At 31.2% G+C, this 16245-nt stretch overlaps 3 protein-coding genes across 4 annotated transcripts in view; all 3 read right to left on the bottom strand.

The window, feature by feature from the left end:
* Positions 1–1775: 1775 nt before the first annotated feature.
* On the bottom strand, positions 1776–5746 carry LOC148304169 (myotrophin-like). The gene is made up of 4 exons (XM_088268599.1): positions 5618–5746; positions 3995–4105; positions 3090–3173; positions 1776–2502 (listed from the first exon to the last, which is right to left on the bottom strand). Exons 1-4 carry the CDS (start codon positions 5684–5686, stop codon positions 2416–2418), a joined length of 351 nt encoding a protein of 116 aa, XP_088124725.1. The 5' UTR covers positions 5687–5746; the 3' UTR covers positions 1776–2415.
* A 1962-nt stretch (positions 5747–7708) lies between these two features.
* Positions 7709–10766, bottom strand: LOC148304168 (eukaryotic translation initiation factor 4E1-like). The gene is made up of 5 exons (XM_088268539.1): positions 10641–10766; positions 9938–10116; positions 9018–9195; positions 8605–8692; positions 7709–8394 (listed from the first exon to the last, which is right to left on the bottom strand). Exons 1-5 carry the CDS (start codon positions 10671–10673, stop codon positions 8234–8236), a joined length of 639 nt encoding a protein of 212 aa, XP_088124665.1. The 5' UTR covers positions 10674–10766; the 3' UTR covers positions 7709–8233.
* Positions 10767–12708: 1942 nt separating this feature from the next.
* Positions 12709–16245, bottom strand: part of LOC148304167 (uncharacterized) — a 35651-nt gene continuing 32114 nt past the window's right edge. For both annotated transcript variants that reach the window (XM_088268681.1, XM_088268680.1), the window contains 2 exons: positions 15035–15203; positions 12709–13625 (listed from right to left, as the gene is read on the bottom strand). In XM_088268681.1, coding sequence (XP_088124807.1) covers positions 12812–13625; positions 15035–15203 — 983 coding nt within the window. In that variant the 3' untranslated portion in view covers positions 12709–12811. The remainder of the gene's footprint in view (positions 13626–15034; positions 15204–16245) is intronic.

The raw sequence follows: 16245 nt of genomic DNA, 5'->3' as shown, positions 1-16245 counted from the left end.
GTGACAGAGAGCCGTCGATTCGTCAGGAGAACACCAATGGAACGTTACGATGAGGCCTGTGTGGTAAAAGTTATCAAACACCCCCCTGCAACAATGATATGGTCATGTATTATTAACAATTTACCTGGGCCGTTGTTTTTCGTGGAAGGAATAATGAACCAAAATTCCTATAAGCAGGTCCTCGAACGAATTTTATTGCCCTTCTACCATACACTCGACCCAACAGAAGGTCCATACACCTTCATGCAGGATGGGGCACCTTGCCACCGGGCTAAATCAATAATAAAATTTTTGTCTAACAAAAATCTGCCTTTGCTCCCCTGGCCTGGAAATTCTCCGGACCTTAATCCTATAGAAAACGTATGGAGCATGTTAAAAAATAAGGTATACTCATTTCCAAATCCGACAGTAGACTGTCAAAAAAAAAATATTAAAAAAATTTGGTCAGAAGACGAAGAAATAAAAAACATGATAAAACAGTGCATTTTAAGTATGCCAAAAAGAATTGAGGCAGTTATTTCTGCCAAAGGTGGAAATACTAAATACTAACTATATTTATATGAAAATATATGCATAATTTAAGCGTAATAAAGTGTTCATGTGTAAATAAAATTCAATGTTGTTTTATTCAAGGTTTTCTCTGAGTTATTCCTGTTTGAATTGAGAAATTGCGCGAAATTCTGCGTGGCCCTAATTCATTGAGTAGATACTGTACAATATTAAAAATCAGAGATTTTCAGGGAGGATTATGTGTATAGCTTGAAGGCCAAAAACCGATATATGCAATTATATATTTACATTAAACTTTTACTTAGTATCGTGTACACCCCCAATGTACATGTGGCTTGTTTTTTTTAAACACCGTATTCACGAAGAATTATAGGGTAGGTACATATATGCACTTGGGAGGAATTAAACATTCTCAACATATCGCCGTGCGTCAATAAGATAATAAGTTCCTTGCGAGAGCACTAAGAAAATTGAATAAGTGTTTCTATTCGCGTAATTTGAAATTAATAAAGTTTAATCCTTTATATTTTTTGTATGTCTACATATTCTACTAAGAAAAGAATTAATTATCCAATGATTTTTAGATTCATTTTGTTAACTAAAAATACATTATTGCTACGGATCCTAGTTATATTTTATAATGCTCATTTTGCTTATTTTAACATATAAACATTTTACTCAGTCCATGTTTTTGATGTGTAATCTGTGTTATTGATGTATTTCGAGTATAAGTAGCAGCCAGTGAATTTATATAAACCTTCCTACAGAAAGTATAAATATATCAGTATTTAATAAATAAAAAATACAATATCTTATAAACAAAAATGTATTAGAATAAAAAAACACCTAAATAGCTTTTTTCACTTTTATTTTATTTAACTAGTGATCGACTTTTGACGTTACTGACATCAGATGGACCAGTCAGATATTGTCACTTGTCAAATAAAATAGTGGAAATAGCTATTTAATCATTTTATTTTTTATATAAAATGCAGTTCCACCGAAAAATGACAGTAAAAATACTTGAAATAAAAAAAAATGTGAACATTTTCTTTATTGTTTTATTGTCTCAGAAGAAAATATATAGGTTGTTTCCCAAACTTGTTTTGTTGCCGAAGAAAAAAAATACATGACCTCATGTGAAACTCCAAATACCTGAAATAACATCATCTTTGTTTTTCCTTACCTCCAGTTGTGGCTGAAAGAGTATAGATATTTTAATATCTTACTGTTCCCTTTTGCAATCTTTGCAGTGAAATAAAATGCAATTTTACAAAACCATTTATTTTCAAGAATTTCTACAAAATTCGCAATAAAATTACACCAAAAATGAAATTGTTGACAAAATTCTAATATTAAGTATGATTGATGATTTGATTCTTAATGGATACTAAAGTAATCGGAGTAATTCTATCAGCTATTAAAATTCAAAGTACAAACAAAATATAATATTTAGGATCAATGAGTATGAGTATTAGCATAATAATACGAAGTACACATCTAGCACAGAAAAGGTTCTACCATACTATCATATACCACACAAGCAAAAATATAATTGTTTTATTTATTTTATGAGGAGTTTTCACGTAATTATTGGATGGATTGAAGTAATTAATCGAAGCATTGAATTTACAGATAATGAAACCACACAAAAATATTATGTTCAAAGAAACTTACTTGAATATAGAAAATCTTAAATAAAAAATGAACTGTAAATGTATCAACTTATAAAAATCATCAAAGTATTATATAACAGGGAAACATATCTGTCACTGTTTTTATTTTTTGTGTAGAAAACTTGATATGATTATACATAATAAAAGCGAAAATAAAATTATATAAATAAAAAGAAGATATCACTGCATCCACATACGAAAACAAACACAATATTATTTTCGGACACTCCTATGTGAGAAGTTGCTTGATCTCTTGTTTCTCAGCTGCTTCAAGGTAAGAAAGGCCTTCAGGAGTCGATCCGCTCTTTGATGCTCCCTACGAAAACACGCTATGATAAAATATGGTGCATATTTTTTTCAAAGGTTCTTAAATTTATCTGGTATATATCTTGTCAAAATGTCACTTGGCACTGCCTGCAAAATGACAAATGGGTCGCGTTACTGTTGTGTGAGCTTGTTCCACACTCTGTAGATGAAGAGTGGTGCTGTGCATTTATGATTATAAATATATAAACTGTATTGTAGTTACAATTTTTGGAAAACCATAACATTTTGGACTCTTGCAAAAGCGCTTTTATATCAAATGACAAGTAAATTTGTGATATTATTTATTTTTCAATTTAGGTTTGGTCGCAAAAGTTTTATGTAACATGCGGCATAACATAAATAATTATACTACTTTTACCCATGATATATATTTCAATTTTGACCTTTAAACATGTAAGAATGTGATTCAATATGACGGGAATCATCAATGATTAAAAATGTGATATTTATCAAATTACTTTACCTTTTAGTTACAATTATAGGCATATTAATAATAACAAGAGCCTCTGTCTTTTACGTCCTTAACAGAGGTTTAACAGAGCTATGAGAAATATTTAATTTGAAATTTTTACTCACATTTTTTAAGAGAATTTGGACACAATCCGTATGTCCCTCCCAAACAGCAGCTAAGAGAACCGAAATACCATGCTTGTCGTACACCTGGAAATTTTACATATTGTTTAGGTACTAAAAACATCATTCAATGTCTAAAATCAAAAAAAGCATACATTTAAATCAGTCATAATTTTTGCAACAATCTGCAAAAAAATGTTAATGAAAAATTATTTTGTAAGAGTAAAACTTTCAATAAATTAAAAATAATATTTATTATTGATTAATTTAAAGGAGTTATTTCCAAAGTATTGTTCGCCTCCATAGTGTGGTGGTAAGAGCATTTGCCTGGCGTGCTTGAAGTCAATATGATGCAGTAGCCTGAGCACCGTTGGGTGCAGATGAGGGTTAGAAGAATTTCCAAGATGTGAGTGGTTTGCTAGTTTTTTAGGATCTCGAGGTTGTATACCTGTACTTATACAAGCCTGTGTAAGTTGGACAACCTAATACTTATGAACATGTCTGTTGAGGGAAAATATGACGCATTGGTAAACACTAAACACTTCGAAAAGGAGATTTCTATCTAGCGTTTAAGCACTTATATTAATTAAATTCATACCAAAATGCTAAAGATAGGAATAAATTTTAGCATGAAAATAATAAACAGAATAAGAAGTGCTAAGTGTACAAGTAAAGGTACTAAGTGTACTGACCGGAGCATTTTGTCATAACATAACACGTTACGATGCGAGCATTCAGGCAGTCAGTACACCAAGCCGAGCGCTCCATCCATAGTTTCGGATGCTCGCCGCGAGCGATGTTATGTTATGACAAAATGCTCCGGTCAGTCTCCACCTTAACACTCCCGAAAAGCTCTTATCAGTTGAATGTTGGTGAAAATGTAAGAAGTTAAAACAAATATTGTTTACGTTTGGATCAGCCCCTTTGTCGAGAAGGTATGTCAGGACATCTGCTTGACCATAGTCGGCCGCATAGTGCAAGGGAACTCTCCCGTCGATCAGCGCATTCACATTAATTTTCTGTAAAAACAAATCATTCATATACTTTCACTTATACTTTTTATAGTAGCCGTATCATAGGTTTTTGACAGATCTTCTTTCATCAAGAATGTCATTTCTGTATTTATTGTTACTATTACATGATATTTTGTGGTTACTAGTAATAACAATAATAAATAAGGTAAATTTATATAGCACCGTTTTCCTAAGAAGTCACCTCGAGGGCACTTTACAATTTCCAGTTTTTGCTGTTTTACATTCTTACGATTTGATATTTACATAATAGATAGTTACGCATGGAATAGTCTACTGGTGAAAGTGAAAATAAAAATTTGTAGGTTAAGTTGTTCTAACATTTTGAGTGTGTCCAAATACTTGTTCACAAAATCTGGATTATCTCCAATTACAGGAGTTATTTTCATATTATTTTTTGGCATCTCAACAAAGATGAAGAAAAATATATAAGTCTGGCCATTTACGGGGCTGACGACCGTCATAGGCTGATCAAAAATAGGCTAAAGTGATCACTTAAACCAGCCTATGACGATCGTCAGCCCCGTAAATGGCCAGACTTCCATATTCTTCTTCATCTTAGATGAGATGTCAAAAAATAATAAGTTTTTCCACCCTGCGGGGATCTGCAACGGCGAAGGTCCTATCACTAGAAATGGTATTTGGATAATAGTGTTGGGAGTGCCGTAAAGAAAATTTTTAAACAATTACATAGCTTGACTTACAAAACAACTTGGTTCGACTTATTTTTTATCATAACTTGACTTACAAAACAACTTTGTTTGACTTATTTTTATCATAATGATTACTAATGATAATATCTAAAATATATCTTACTGGGCCGGACAGCATCTTCCTCAGGAATTATTTATGCATATTAATTTATCTTTGGGAAGAAGCTGTTTGCTTCGAAACTATTATGTTTGGTCGATGTTTTAAGTAAGTGATACTATGTGCGCTGATAATCAGTGGGCCTAGCAATGGAAAAAAATATATATAAGGAGCATAATGCTACCACCTAAACAAAGTTTATTCGAAAATTCTTTATTTCTTAAACTCTTAATGAACTGTGTCAGAATCAATGTTTTATATAATAAAATGTGTGAGAACTAAAGTGAAATTCAGTATAATAAATACTATTGATATAAAAATGGAGTAGGTACATCCAAATTGCACCTTTGAAATTATCTGTGTATTCGCTAATCAACAGTCTAATTTATATTAGAAATATTGTACATACGATAACCAACGTATAAAAACCTTAATTGTATGAGTATTATCACAAATATTTAGGTGATATGCATTGAAGCATGGCGCAATAATTAAAATTATTCAAATCACAATTCGTGTGCGAAAACAAAGCACATGTTGACATTTCAACAAAAAAATGTGAATAATATTACAGTTAGCGACACACTGGACTTTTACTGAAGACGAAATAAGAAACAATTCGTTTCGGTAAATAAAGGCACAAATTGCATAGAACTTTGGGAGACGGTGAAAGAGTAAATAAATCCTCACCTTATTCTCGACGATATTTTTGACCTGTTCGATATCACCATTCTTGATTCCCCAAACTAGTTCGCTCATTTTGGATGACTTTTATAATATTTTCACTCCACAAAGAAATTCAGAGGGACCGGCTGATGTGACATCTGTCAAAATGATGATGTATATTACAACTTGCAATAGACAAAAAAAAACTCTCATATTCGCCTAATCACAATATAAAAGCTCAAACAGTACTTACTTACGTGAAGACAATTCGGCAAAAGGCGCATAGGGTACTCAATATTACAATATTGATTGATAAGCAGTAATTAATTAGGTATTTGAATCTAAGGAGTAGGAGTAACTTCTTTGTATGAGCATTAGAGTTGCCATAACCTCTTTATATGCATAAAATAAAAATTCTTTTACAATACATATATTTTTTTTATCTAGGATTGCAATTACCTACTTACATTGAAAAATTTATATGTTGGTAAGTTTACTTTTATTTATTAAAAACTTAAGTATTCATTATTTCCTTTTCGTGGTCACTAATTTACTGGAAATACGTACATACAACCAAATTTAAAATCGTCAGTCATTAGAATTAATAATGCAGAAGTAAAGTTATCTACACGACGTAAATAAAATAATGTTTTCATAGCATGAAATTCTAATAGGAATGAAAAGACAACATTCTTTCCACTCGGTTAAAAAAATCATTTATTATCTTTTTCATATAACTTCTGTCTAGTTTCATAATGCATTCAGTGTTTACAATTAGAAGTAAAGAGTCTGCCCAAATACAGTGGTACCTCGACATACGAGTGCCCCAACATACGAGTTTTTTGAGATACGAGCCGACGAGCAAGTGATTTTTTGCTTTTAGTTACGAGCGAAATTCGAGATACGAGTTCGGTTCGGTAGTAACACGCAGTCGCGCCATCACGATCAGTTAGCAGCGTGCTTCCCAGGAACCCAGGAACTGACGACTGAGGAGATACAAGAGTTACAGTCACAGCAGCATACTGAGGTTATGCAAGAAATTGGTTTTGAGGAGTCAGAGGAGGAGGTTATTTCTACAAGTGAGATAAAGGAGATCTTAGGAATGTGGGAGAGAGTTTCACAGTTCGTGGAAAAAAAACACCCAGAAAAAGTTGCAACAGGTCGTGCATCTGACCTTTTTAATGACACCTGCCTAACTCATTTCCGGAACATTCTGAGAGGGAGGAAGAAACAAACCTCCTTGGACATGTTTTTTTCTAAACGGTCTACAGGTGAAAGCGAGAAAAATGTAGCGAAAAAGGCAAAGACCAGTGAGGATATCTAATTTATTTCTTTACATTCTATTTTTTGTTTTTGTGCAATAAATATTTGATATTTATAAATACGTTTTTATTATTCAAAACCACGTAACAAAAATAACTGGGGGTGACATTTTGGAGGTTGGAACGGATTAATGGTAGTTCAATTGTTTTGTATGGGGAAATTTGCTTTGAGATATGAGTAATTCAAGATACGAGCAAGGTTGCGGAACGAATTAAACTCGTATGTCGAGGTACCACTGTACTTTTCTTTTTTGGATAATGTGAAATGAAATTTATTTGTGTTAATATAAAATTATTCGTATGATAATTATTATTTCTTCCATTTTATAACTCTGTTTAAAAATAACTATATGTATATCTTATAATAAAACAAAGTAAACCGGTTTTTAAGCAAAAGCTTCTTTCTTCCTCCAGACTAATTAATGCTAAAAACTGTCCACCTGACAGAGAAAAATATTTGGCAATCAGCAGTGCTTTAGTAGGAATCTCATGTGGCTATTTTTGAGTTAAAAATTATAATATTCTTTAAATATAGAATTCAAGATTCTGAAATAGTAAACACAAAAAAAACATGAACATGAGTATGCGGGGTTATCATTTGAGTAATTTCATTAAGTAGGGCCTAATATATTTTCATTACTAGCTCAGAGATAAGGTTATGTTTTCATAACATTTAAGCATTCAAAACCCAATATGTACTGTTATGTTATTATTTACCATCAAGTTTTACAACATAAAGATGTAGGCATATTAGATTGCAGTCAAGATGCACAGATAATTGTAAAGAAAACAGTTTATTTTTTTAAAAAACTTTATTTTTAAAAATCAAAAAAACCTACATTCATTTTGTTAACTTCATAGATATTATTAACAACAATACTTAGATATTAAGATATAAGTTTACAGGTCAATTATTTTAAGAATAGAGCCTTTTTACAAGAATTTAAGTATAAAAATAAAGATTTAATCAGTGCACTTCAATAATTAATACATACATATGTAAGAAGATACATGAATTTTTAAAAACATAGATAGAGAATAAAAAGTAACCAATGGCTGTTTTATAAGTGTTGAGAAAAATCATTACGCAAAATGTATTTGTTTCGACCTTAATAACCTCAATCTACATTTTGCAATGATTACAATTCATATACTTAAGATTAAGATTAACTAAATAACTTAATAAGGTGAATAATAATTAAAATAATTATATTCAGCAATATGATTATCAATACTTAAAAACAAAAGAAAAAAACGTTTCCGTACTATTTCAACGAAATATGAAATCATTTTTATTGTAAAGTTTATTTGTTTTTGTTTACAAAGTGTAAATGGCTTTAGTTGTAGAAGCCGGTTTGTATAGATCTTTATGCAGCTGGAACATAATATTACTCCTGGCTCCTATTTTAAGTTTTTCTTTTAATTTCTTTCCAATTTCCATTACAGCTGTCGTCTTAGAAGCATCTCTTAACCAAACGGCTGTAAATATAAAATACAATTTATTAATGTCATTTTTTTAAAATGCACAACTAGAAAACGTTATATGAAATATATTTAAAAAGAGATTGGAAGCAACCAAATTATTGCAGATTTTTGGAAGCCGTTGAAACCCTACAATTTTCTTTACCTTAGGCGTACATAAAACAATTTTGTATTATTGAGGGCTTAGACTACTAAATCAGAACTCACCCACTTTATCTTGCTTTGGTCTAACATTTACTACAGCTCCATTAACATCATCAGCATTATCAAAGACCTCGCCGATTAGACATAAACACTGGAATAAAAATAAATACAATATTAAGACAAAAATACAGATAGTGAGGTTTTTTTCCATTTATAAACGCTAAATGTCGATAATTTTGTAAAACAAAAACTTCAAATAAAATGTGGATTTATAGTATTTTTTACAAAAATACTGTACATGCAAATTTATTACTCATCTTTACTGTTGCTTTAATGAGTGAGATTTAGAAATATTAAAAAAAAAACAACTAAAATTTAAAGATAGGGGTTGGATTCCTTCTGTTCAATCTTGAACAGAAGGAATTGATCCCCTATCTTCAAATTTATAGTTACGACTTAAAAAATGTAGCACTTACAGCATCAAGCCATACTCTATCCAGGTCGCTCGAGCGCTGTCTCTTATCCAATGTAACTAACCAACGCCCTCCGAGATTGTTGGCAGGGTGTTCCCACATGGGCTGTATACCAGACTTGAAAACTGAATAGTCGCATCCTGTTTTAAGTTCCGAAGCTTGCTTTATATGATTATAAATACTGAAACAAATCAAAAAGTTCAATCACACACATGCATAAATTTGGCTGTTGAGATACATATATGGCACAACACAGATGAATCATATCAACCCTCAGCACTTGAATGCTGCCAAAGAGGCGGCATGTACGACAAAAAAATAAAGTGTTATTTCTCATTCTTTGAATAATATTAATATAATCAAATAATAAGTTATGGAATTTCATTGAGTTAGCAGTATGCACATACCAAAAAAGTGCAAAAGGTTAAATTGTTAAATCTCAAGTTTTATTTAGGATAAGTATGAAAGTGCTAGTCAACAGTATATCATTGAAAAACAACCAACTTTAACAAAATTCAACATATTGACTAAAAAAAAACTCAATTTAAGTTATTAACACATTAAACACCAAAAGAGGTACCGCCGACCTCGCCTGTGTTGGACCGCAGCGCCATGGGTGGCACCAGTGACCTCTATCAAGAGCTATATTCAAAACTATAATAGAAACTGGAATACTATAATAAAAATAAAGATAGCTCCTGTTTTGACCACTTTTACTGTGGTGGAAAAATGGTGTCTTGTAATTTATGAGAACAATATTTTTAAACATTCAAATTAGGTTAGATCATCACTTATTTATAACACAAATAATGCCCTGTTGCTTTTCTTTAGCCGGTATCCTTTTCCAAATAGCACATAAGGCGTTGCATCAGATCGACAGTGTTGATTTAATAATCAATTATCTAAAGGGAAATGTGTCATACCTCCAAAAATCTTCAACTGTATCAAAATAGGTTATTTCTTTCTGCATATCTTCCCAACTAGCGCCCTTGATAGGCTCCAAATACCACAATTTCCAGGCATTTTGCAAAGGGTGCTTGATTAAAAATTCGGGAGCAATTTCCGCACCTTCTTCTTTAGTTGGTGCTTCAGAAGGTAAAGGCTGGAACAAAAATATAAACAATACGTCAACAAAACAATATCTATATGTTAACAATGCGTCATCAAGCCTTCAAAGCCCTACACATTTCAATAAGAGCATACGAAATATCGAAGCCCACGTTTTATAAAATAACGATGGCAGTGAATGTAATCACATATTTATTGTGACAAACCAAAGCAATTAATACTTTCCGGAGATAATTTGAATAAAAGCAGCATTTTTAGTGCCAATAGCCTAAAAATTAAATGTCAGATTGGTGATAAAGATTTGGCGTCCTGGTCAAAGTGTAACACGTATTATACGAATAAAAGTGAATATTTGAAACGAGATTTACTTAAATGCATTTCGTCTGAGAATCTTAAATGCGAAACAATATTGTCATAGCGACGTGGGCATAAAGGCAGCATGCCAATTTAGGCATTTTAAATGCAATATGGCATCCGCCAGATAATTCTATGTCCGCTATATTATATTGCAAAGCAAATCACTAATTTTTTTAAAGCATTAATATAAAGTATTCTTACCTGAACTTCTTCAGCCCTCGCAACTTCCATCATTTATAAGCCTTTTTTTAACCAACGACGCTAAAAATTTCGAAACAGTTACCCGTGTAAAAAGCGCCGCTCTCAGCTCGTGGCCGCTCGTTCACTGTTCAGGTCGGTCTATTTCGAATTTAATCTAATTCAAAGACAAGTGATTTCATTTTGTCTATGGTTTTATCAATGTTTTGTCTGCGTTTCACTTTAGCGTTGTCCATTTACTATCGATATTGATTTGAGTAGGTACTGCAGTGGTACCTAGTTTGTATTTATAAATAAATATATATGTATATGCATAATGAAGGATTGAGGATCTGAGTGTGACTTTTGAAACTCTCCAGCAACACCATTTTTGTATTTGTGAACAGCACCATTTTCTCAACAACAAATATAGTTTAGATGCAATGGTAATCAGGAAATGTTTAAAGCTCATTTCTAACGATAATCCAAGAAAACAACTTAAAAAAATATAATCGGTGCATTTAAACGACTACATGAGAAGAAATAAATTTTATTTAATACTAATCGTATAAGAAATAAAATAGGACAATAAACCTGTGGCAGGTAAAAAAATTGACCCTCAATTACAGCTCCATCTGTCGAACGAAACAAAATACACGCAATACTTAACATTGCTGGTGGTGGACACCGTGCTTCTTGACAAATGCTGTTACTTAGCAATTTCAATATTTTCGATAGCATTGCTGTTTCAAAGATTTTTAATATTTTTATTTCTTCACAAACATTGTGAAAATTGACATATTTTTAATGTGTGCTTTATTTTCTATTTAACGAGACAGAGCCACAGCAACGCATGGTCAGGTATAACTAGTAAAAATGTTTTTTTATATTATACTATTGGGTACCTACCTAGAATAAGGAATATGACCAAGAGGATATTCTTGTGCCAAGGAAGATGCTTTTTACCTAAATTGAGATACAAAGCTTTTTACTTGTCATTAAAAAATCTCGACCAACTAAAATATTTGATTTCTTTAAACAATTTCTTTAATAAAAAATGGACAGTAAATAGTGGTTTTATTTGATAAAATACCCTTCAGATTCTTGTACTCTAATCCGAACGCTCCACTAGTCTGAACAAGGGGTAAATTTTCGGCGTTCGGATTATAGAGGTCCTGCTGTATTTCACTAAGAAAAAAAGTGATCATTGTATTTGAGGGAAAGATAGTGAAAAATTTTTTGTAAGTATAAAAACATACATGTATTCTTTAAAATATACAAGATCTTAATTAAGATGACTTAAAAAGCACTATATTAAACAAAAATAATTAAAAAGTATTTTAAAATGATTCCCTATACATAATAAGTCATTTTTATAGGAAAGTGGATTTGTGTCGATCTAGTGTAGGTATAATTATTTTACTTCTCTTTAGGAATGTCCTCCAAGTAAGGTAAGAAACAAGTATTTTATTGTAAATTACAAAATATAAATTTACAAAAAATATTTTTTCTTAAAGTTCTTCGACGCTGAAAATATTGCAATACAAAACTAATTACCATAAGTGATTTGATGTAAATGTTTGCATTTAGAAGTTTTGATAAATGCTATACCTATATAAAATTTGTATAACATTATTGTAAATTATAATTATATAAACCAAAATTATTAATAATGTCGATTATAGATGGTATGGAGGTTTTCAAAATTTTATTCAGTTGAATACATAATATCATGCTTTTTATAAATATTATTGGTGCACAGTATTATGGTTAACTATTCTCTCATTCTTATTTTAGCACATTGAACACTAAATATTTTACGGTATGCACTTACATAAACCTAAATTAAAAATTTAGGTTTCATATAAAACAATTAATATTTATTTTTATCAATAAACGGGATTGTAAAATAAATAATAAATAAGTTACATGAATTTTATTAAAACGATTTATCAAATTATTTTTAATATAGTAAGTATATGTATATATATATATATATATATATATATATATATATATATATATATATATATATATATATATATATATATATATATATATATATAAATTATATATATATATATATATATATATATATATATATAAATATATACTACTTTGGGAAAAAAAGTATTAGGTAGGTACATAATTAATAAAATAAATTAAAGGCATTTTTATGTAACTGAGAAACGTTTTCATTCTGCAAAATCGTGTACTTCGACGATAGTTTTGGGATGTAGAGCGCTTAATTGGTTATTCATGACATACGTCTTCTGCGTTACATTTTCAAATGTAAACGAAAAAGCTTTCTTGTTTTTCTTTTTGGATCTATTCGATTCGCGATTCATCTTGTCATCAATTAAATTTCTACTTCTAATGACATTCACCTTTGCTGCAAGAACATTATCCGGCAAGTTTTCATTTGATTGTGAATTCCTTTGTCTGTTTTGTTGGTCGTGAATCCTCTCTTTTCGGAACTTGGCTCGTTCTTCCTTCTTTCTGAGTCGCTCTAACCGGCGGAGATGCTTGTCTATCTGAGCGGGTGAGAGACCACTCTTACCAGATCTGAGAGCATTTACATTATGGATATAAGCCGCTTCAGGATCATCTTTATTTGAGATGTAACCCTTGAATGGTTTCTTTCGTTTATTTTTTCCAGCTGCGTTTTTCTTGTCCTGTCTGAGAGCATAGGCTATGTTTCCCATTTCTTCTAAATTTTGTACAGAATTTGTGTCTTGTAGAGGCTCTGGAGAAACTTCATTATCCAGTCGATTGGGTTTCTTTTTGCCCTTTCGGGATTTGGGTTTACGATTGATAACATTATCATTGTTGTTTTGATTATAGGCTTCGTAGTTAATATTATCTGGAACTGAAACTTCGTTAGGCATGTGACCAGTGCCATTAGGATTCCAACGTTCCCGCAGTTTGTTTCTTTCAGATTTCCGGACTTTTCGCAGTCTCGTTTGGCAAATGTAGTGCTTCCCCTCCACGCAGCTTTTTGGAGCCCATCTGAAAATATAAAATTAAATTAAATCTATAGACGTAATGAAATGAAATATAAGTTACTGATATTTTAATTTATTTACTTATTTGGTAATCATTTACACAATTATAATTTAAATAGTGTTTTTACACGGTTAAGTCAGTGATTTGGTTTTTTATATTGTATTATTTTATAAATACAGTCGAAAAGCATGTTTCAATTCTGCAAAATATTAGTTAACAAAAATTCTTTATTGGAACCTTTGATTTGAAAACGATAGATATCCTGCCAAACAAAGTAAGCCTTTTAGGCTAATATCATTGTGCTAACACTTTTTTTTAAACTAAATATGTACACATATGGTTAGTTAATTTTTTTTGTAAAGTAACTCCAAAATTAGAATAGTCATGAAAAACAAACAGGTGCTGTAATTTTTCCCTTAATTGACATTCAAAATAATAAGTAGTTAGTTTGTGTCTATAGTCTTGTAAAAGTGGATAATTCATTCAAGCGTCTGTGTGAAAATAAGGGTTGATGCCTTGTAGGGCGTGATAAAAATTCAAATCAATGCTAATAATGTAGGCTTTGTTTAAGTCTTCTTTCAAGAATAATAAATCAGCTGACATTATCTTATTTGTATATGCAGTAGTTTTAAGGGGTGTTAGGTCACCTCGTGACTCACCAAAAAATGAAAACGTGACCTCAGTAAGTGCCTTAGTTTTTTAGGTATGTATTTTCACTTTTATGAATTTCCTGAAAATGTACCCCTTTAATCAGTTTTTTGAGTGCTTCTTTTACAAATTGTCATATTTAAAAATTCTAACATGTGTTTCACAATAAAACTCAAAAATAATTTAATTGAAAGTAAACTTTTTTCACTTTACTAAACCAAAGCAATTGTTTGAATCGGAATTCCTAATAAATGAAATAATTATAAAATCAGCTCATTTTGCATTAAAACAGCAATATATTTTTTTCTAAAGTAAAACAAAGTAAACGTTATACTGTTTTCAAAATGACGTAAATTAAACAACTTTTTATAATAACTTGCCAGGTTAGCGTCATATATTTTTTTTCAAGGTGAAGAGTCAAAGTTACCCAAAGATTTATTTTTAAATCATTGACCGGGCTTTAATATTTTTTATCCGCCAGTATTGGTAATATTTTGGATTGCAATCAACAGAATAGCTATTCAGTATTGTGAAACATAAATTAGAATCTTAAATTAAGAAAATTTAAGAAGTGGCACTCAAAAAACTGATCTAAGGGATGTTAGGGAAATTCATAAAAGTGGAAATATGTCGAAAACTAAGACACTTATCCTGTGGTCATATTTTAATTGTTTGGTGAGTCATAAGCTGGCCTAGTACCTCTTAAAAGGAATGCATTGAATACTGGGACACCTGTATATTATAATAAAAAATAACAATAGTACCTGTAATGCAGTTCAGGAACCATAGCCACACAGTTCCAACGCAAGTCACCGTCTGACAAGTGTCTCATTCTGGTGAAGGATTGATAATTCATGGTCTTCATCTCCCCTCCCCACTTCCAAGTCTTGGCTTCCCAATCGTACACGCCTCCAATCCATCTCTCCTTCTTTTCTGAAAAGATACATACCATACACAATAATTTATTTTAATTTATAAAAAAATATCTGAACGCTGAACGATGTCCTATATTCCAAAAGTTTATTTAAACATTCTTATTCTTCTCATCCCTATCCGCACTCAAGTGGTGCATAGGGTACCAAATTAAATTGATAGTGTCAATTTGATTATACGAATGCGGGGTGAAAGTGCTACGCTCAAGTTTTTTGATGAACGCGTGAATATGTTTAAGTTCCAGGGATATAAGTGAAGGCACTCTGGGTGAGGGACATTACTGCTATCTGGGAAAGAAACTGGAGGAGGAATATAAGGCACTTTAAGAGAAGAGAAATATAATAACAGTAGTGTATATGGCACTCGGGGCTGCATACCCGTACTCGTAAAAACTTGTGTAAGTTGTTTACTACAAATATATACGAGTCCCTTGATATTTCTACATACGACAAAAAAATGTGTCGGGTTCAATACTCAATTCTAAAGACATTTAAACACACAATTTTAAAGTAAACAATGCGACAAATGATCCTGATTACAAGAATATGTAAATTAAATATGAATTTTGTCAATAAGCTACGAAAATTTTTTTTTTTTTGTAAATCGGTTTACCCACGTTTCGGCCTCAATGCCTCGTGCAGTCCAGTAGTCACGAATTTATTTACTTCGGTTATATCTTACCAAACAGTTATTTTACGAAAAAAATTAAGGTGGGATTTTCGATAGCCCACAACTAAATTTTCTTTAAACCCAGGTACCGTTAGCAAAATTGCGTTAAAAAAAATGAAACACCGTTTCGTATAGAATAAATTAAAAATATGTTTTTGAAAAGAAAAGAGTTATTGATAGGTAGGTAAGGAGTTTATAGAGGTATAGAGAAAATAGTATTCAATATTTTTTTCTGTATTTATTCTAAAAAACAAAAAATATCGAATACACATTTGTTTTTTCAACGGACGTGAGCAGATAAGTGACCTCTCCGGTGGTCTCCGATGGAATAAATGCGACTTAACGAATGCTGCGCCTTAATAATTTTAATGAT

This window comes from Brachycentrus maculatus, unplaced genomic scaffold (genome assembly GCF_059751285.1).
Source record: "Brachycentrus maculatus isolate JH-2025_06_01 unplaced genomic scaffold, ASM5975128v1 h1tg000326l, whole genome shotgun sequence".
NCBI classification, from domain to species: domain Eukaryota; kingdom Metazoa; phylum Arthropoda; class Insecta; order Trichoptera; family Brachycentridae; genus Brachycentrus; species Brachycentrus maculatus.
Note: the sequence above shows the minus strand (reverse complement) of the source record. Positions and strands in the feature narration are given on the sequence as shown.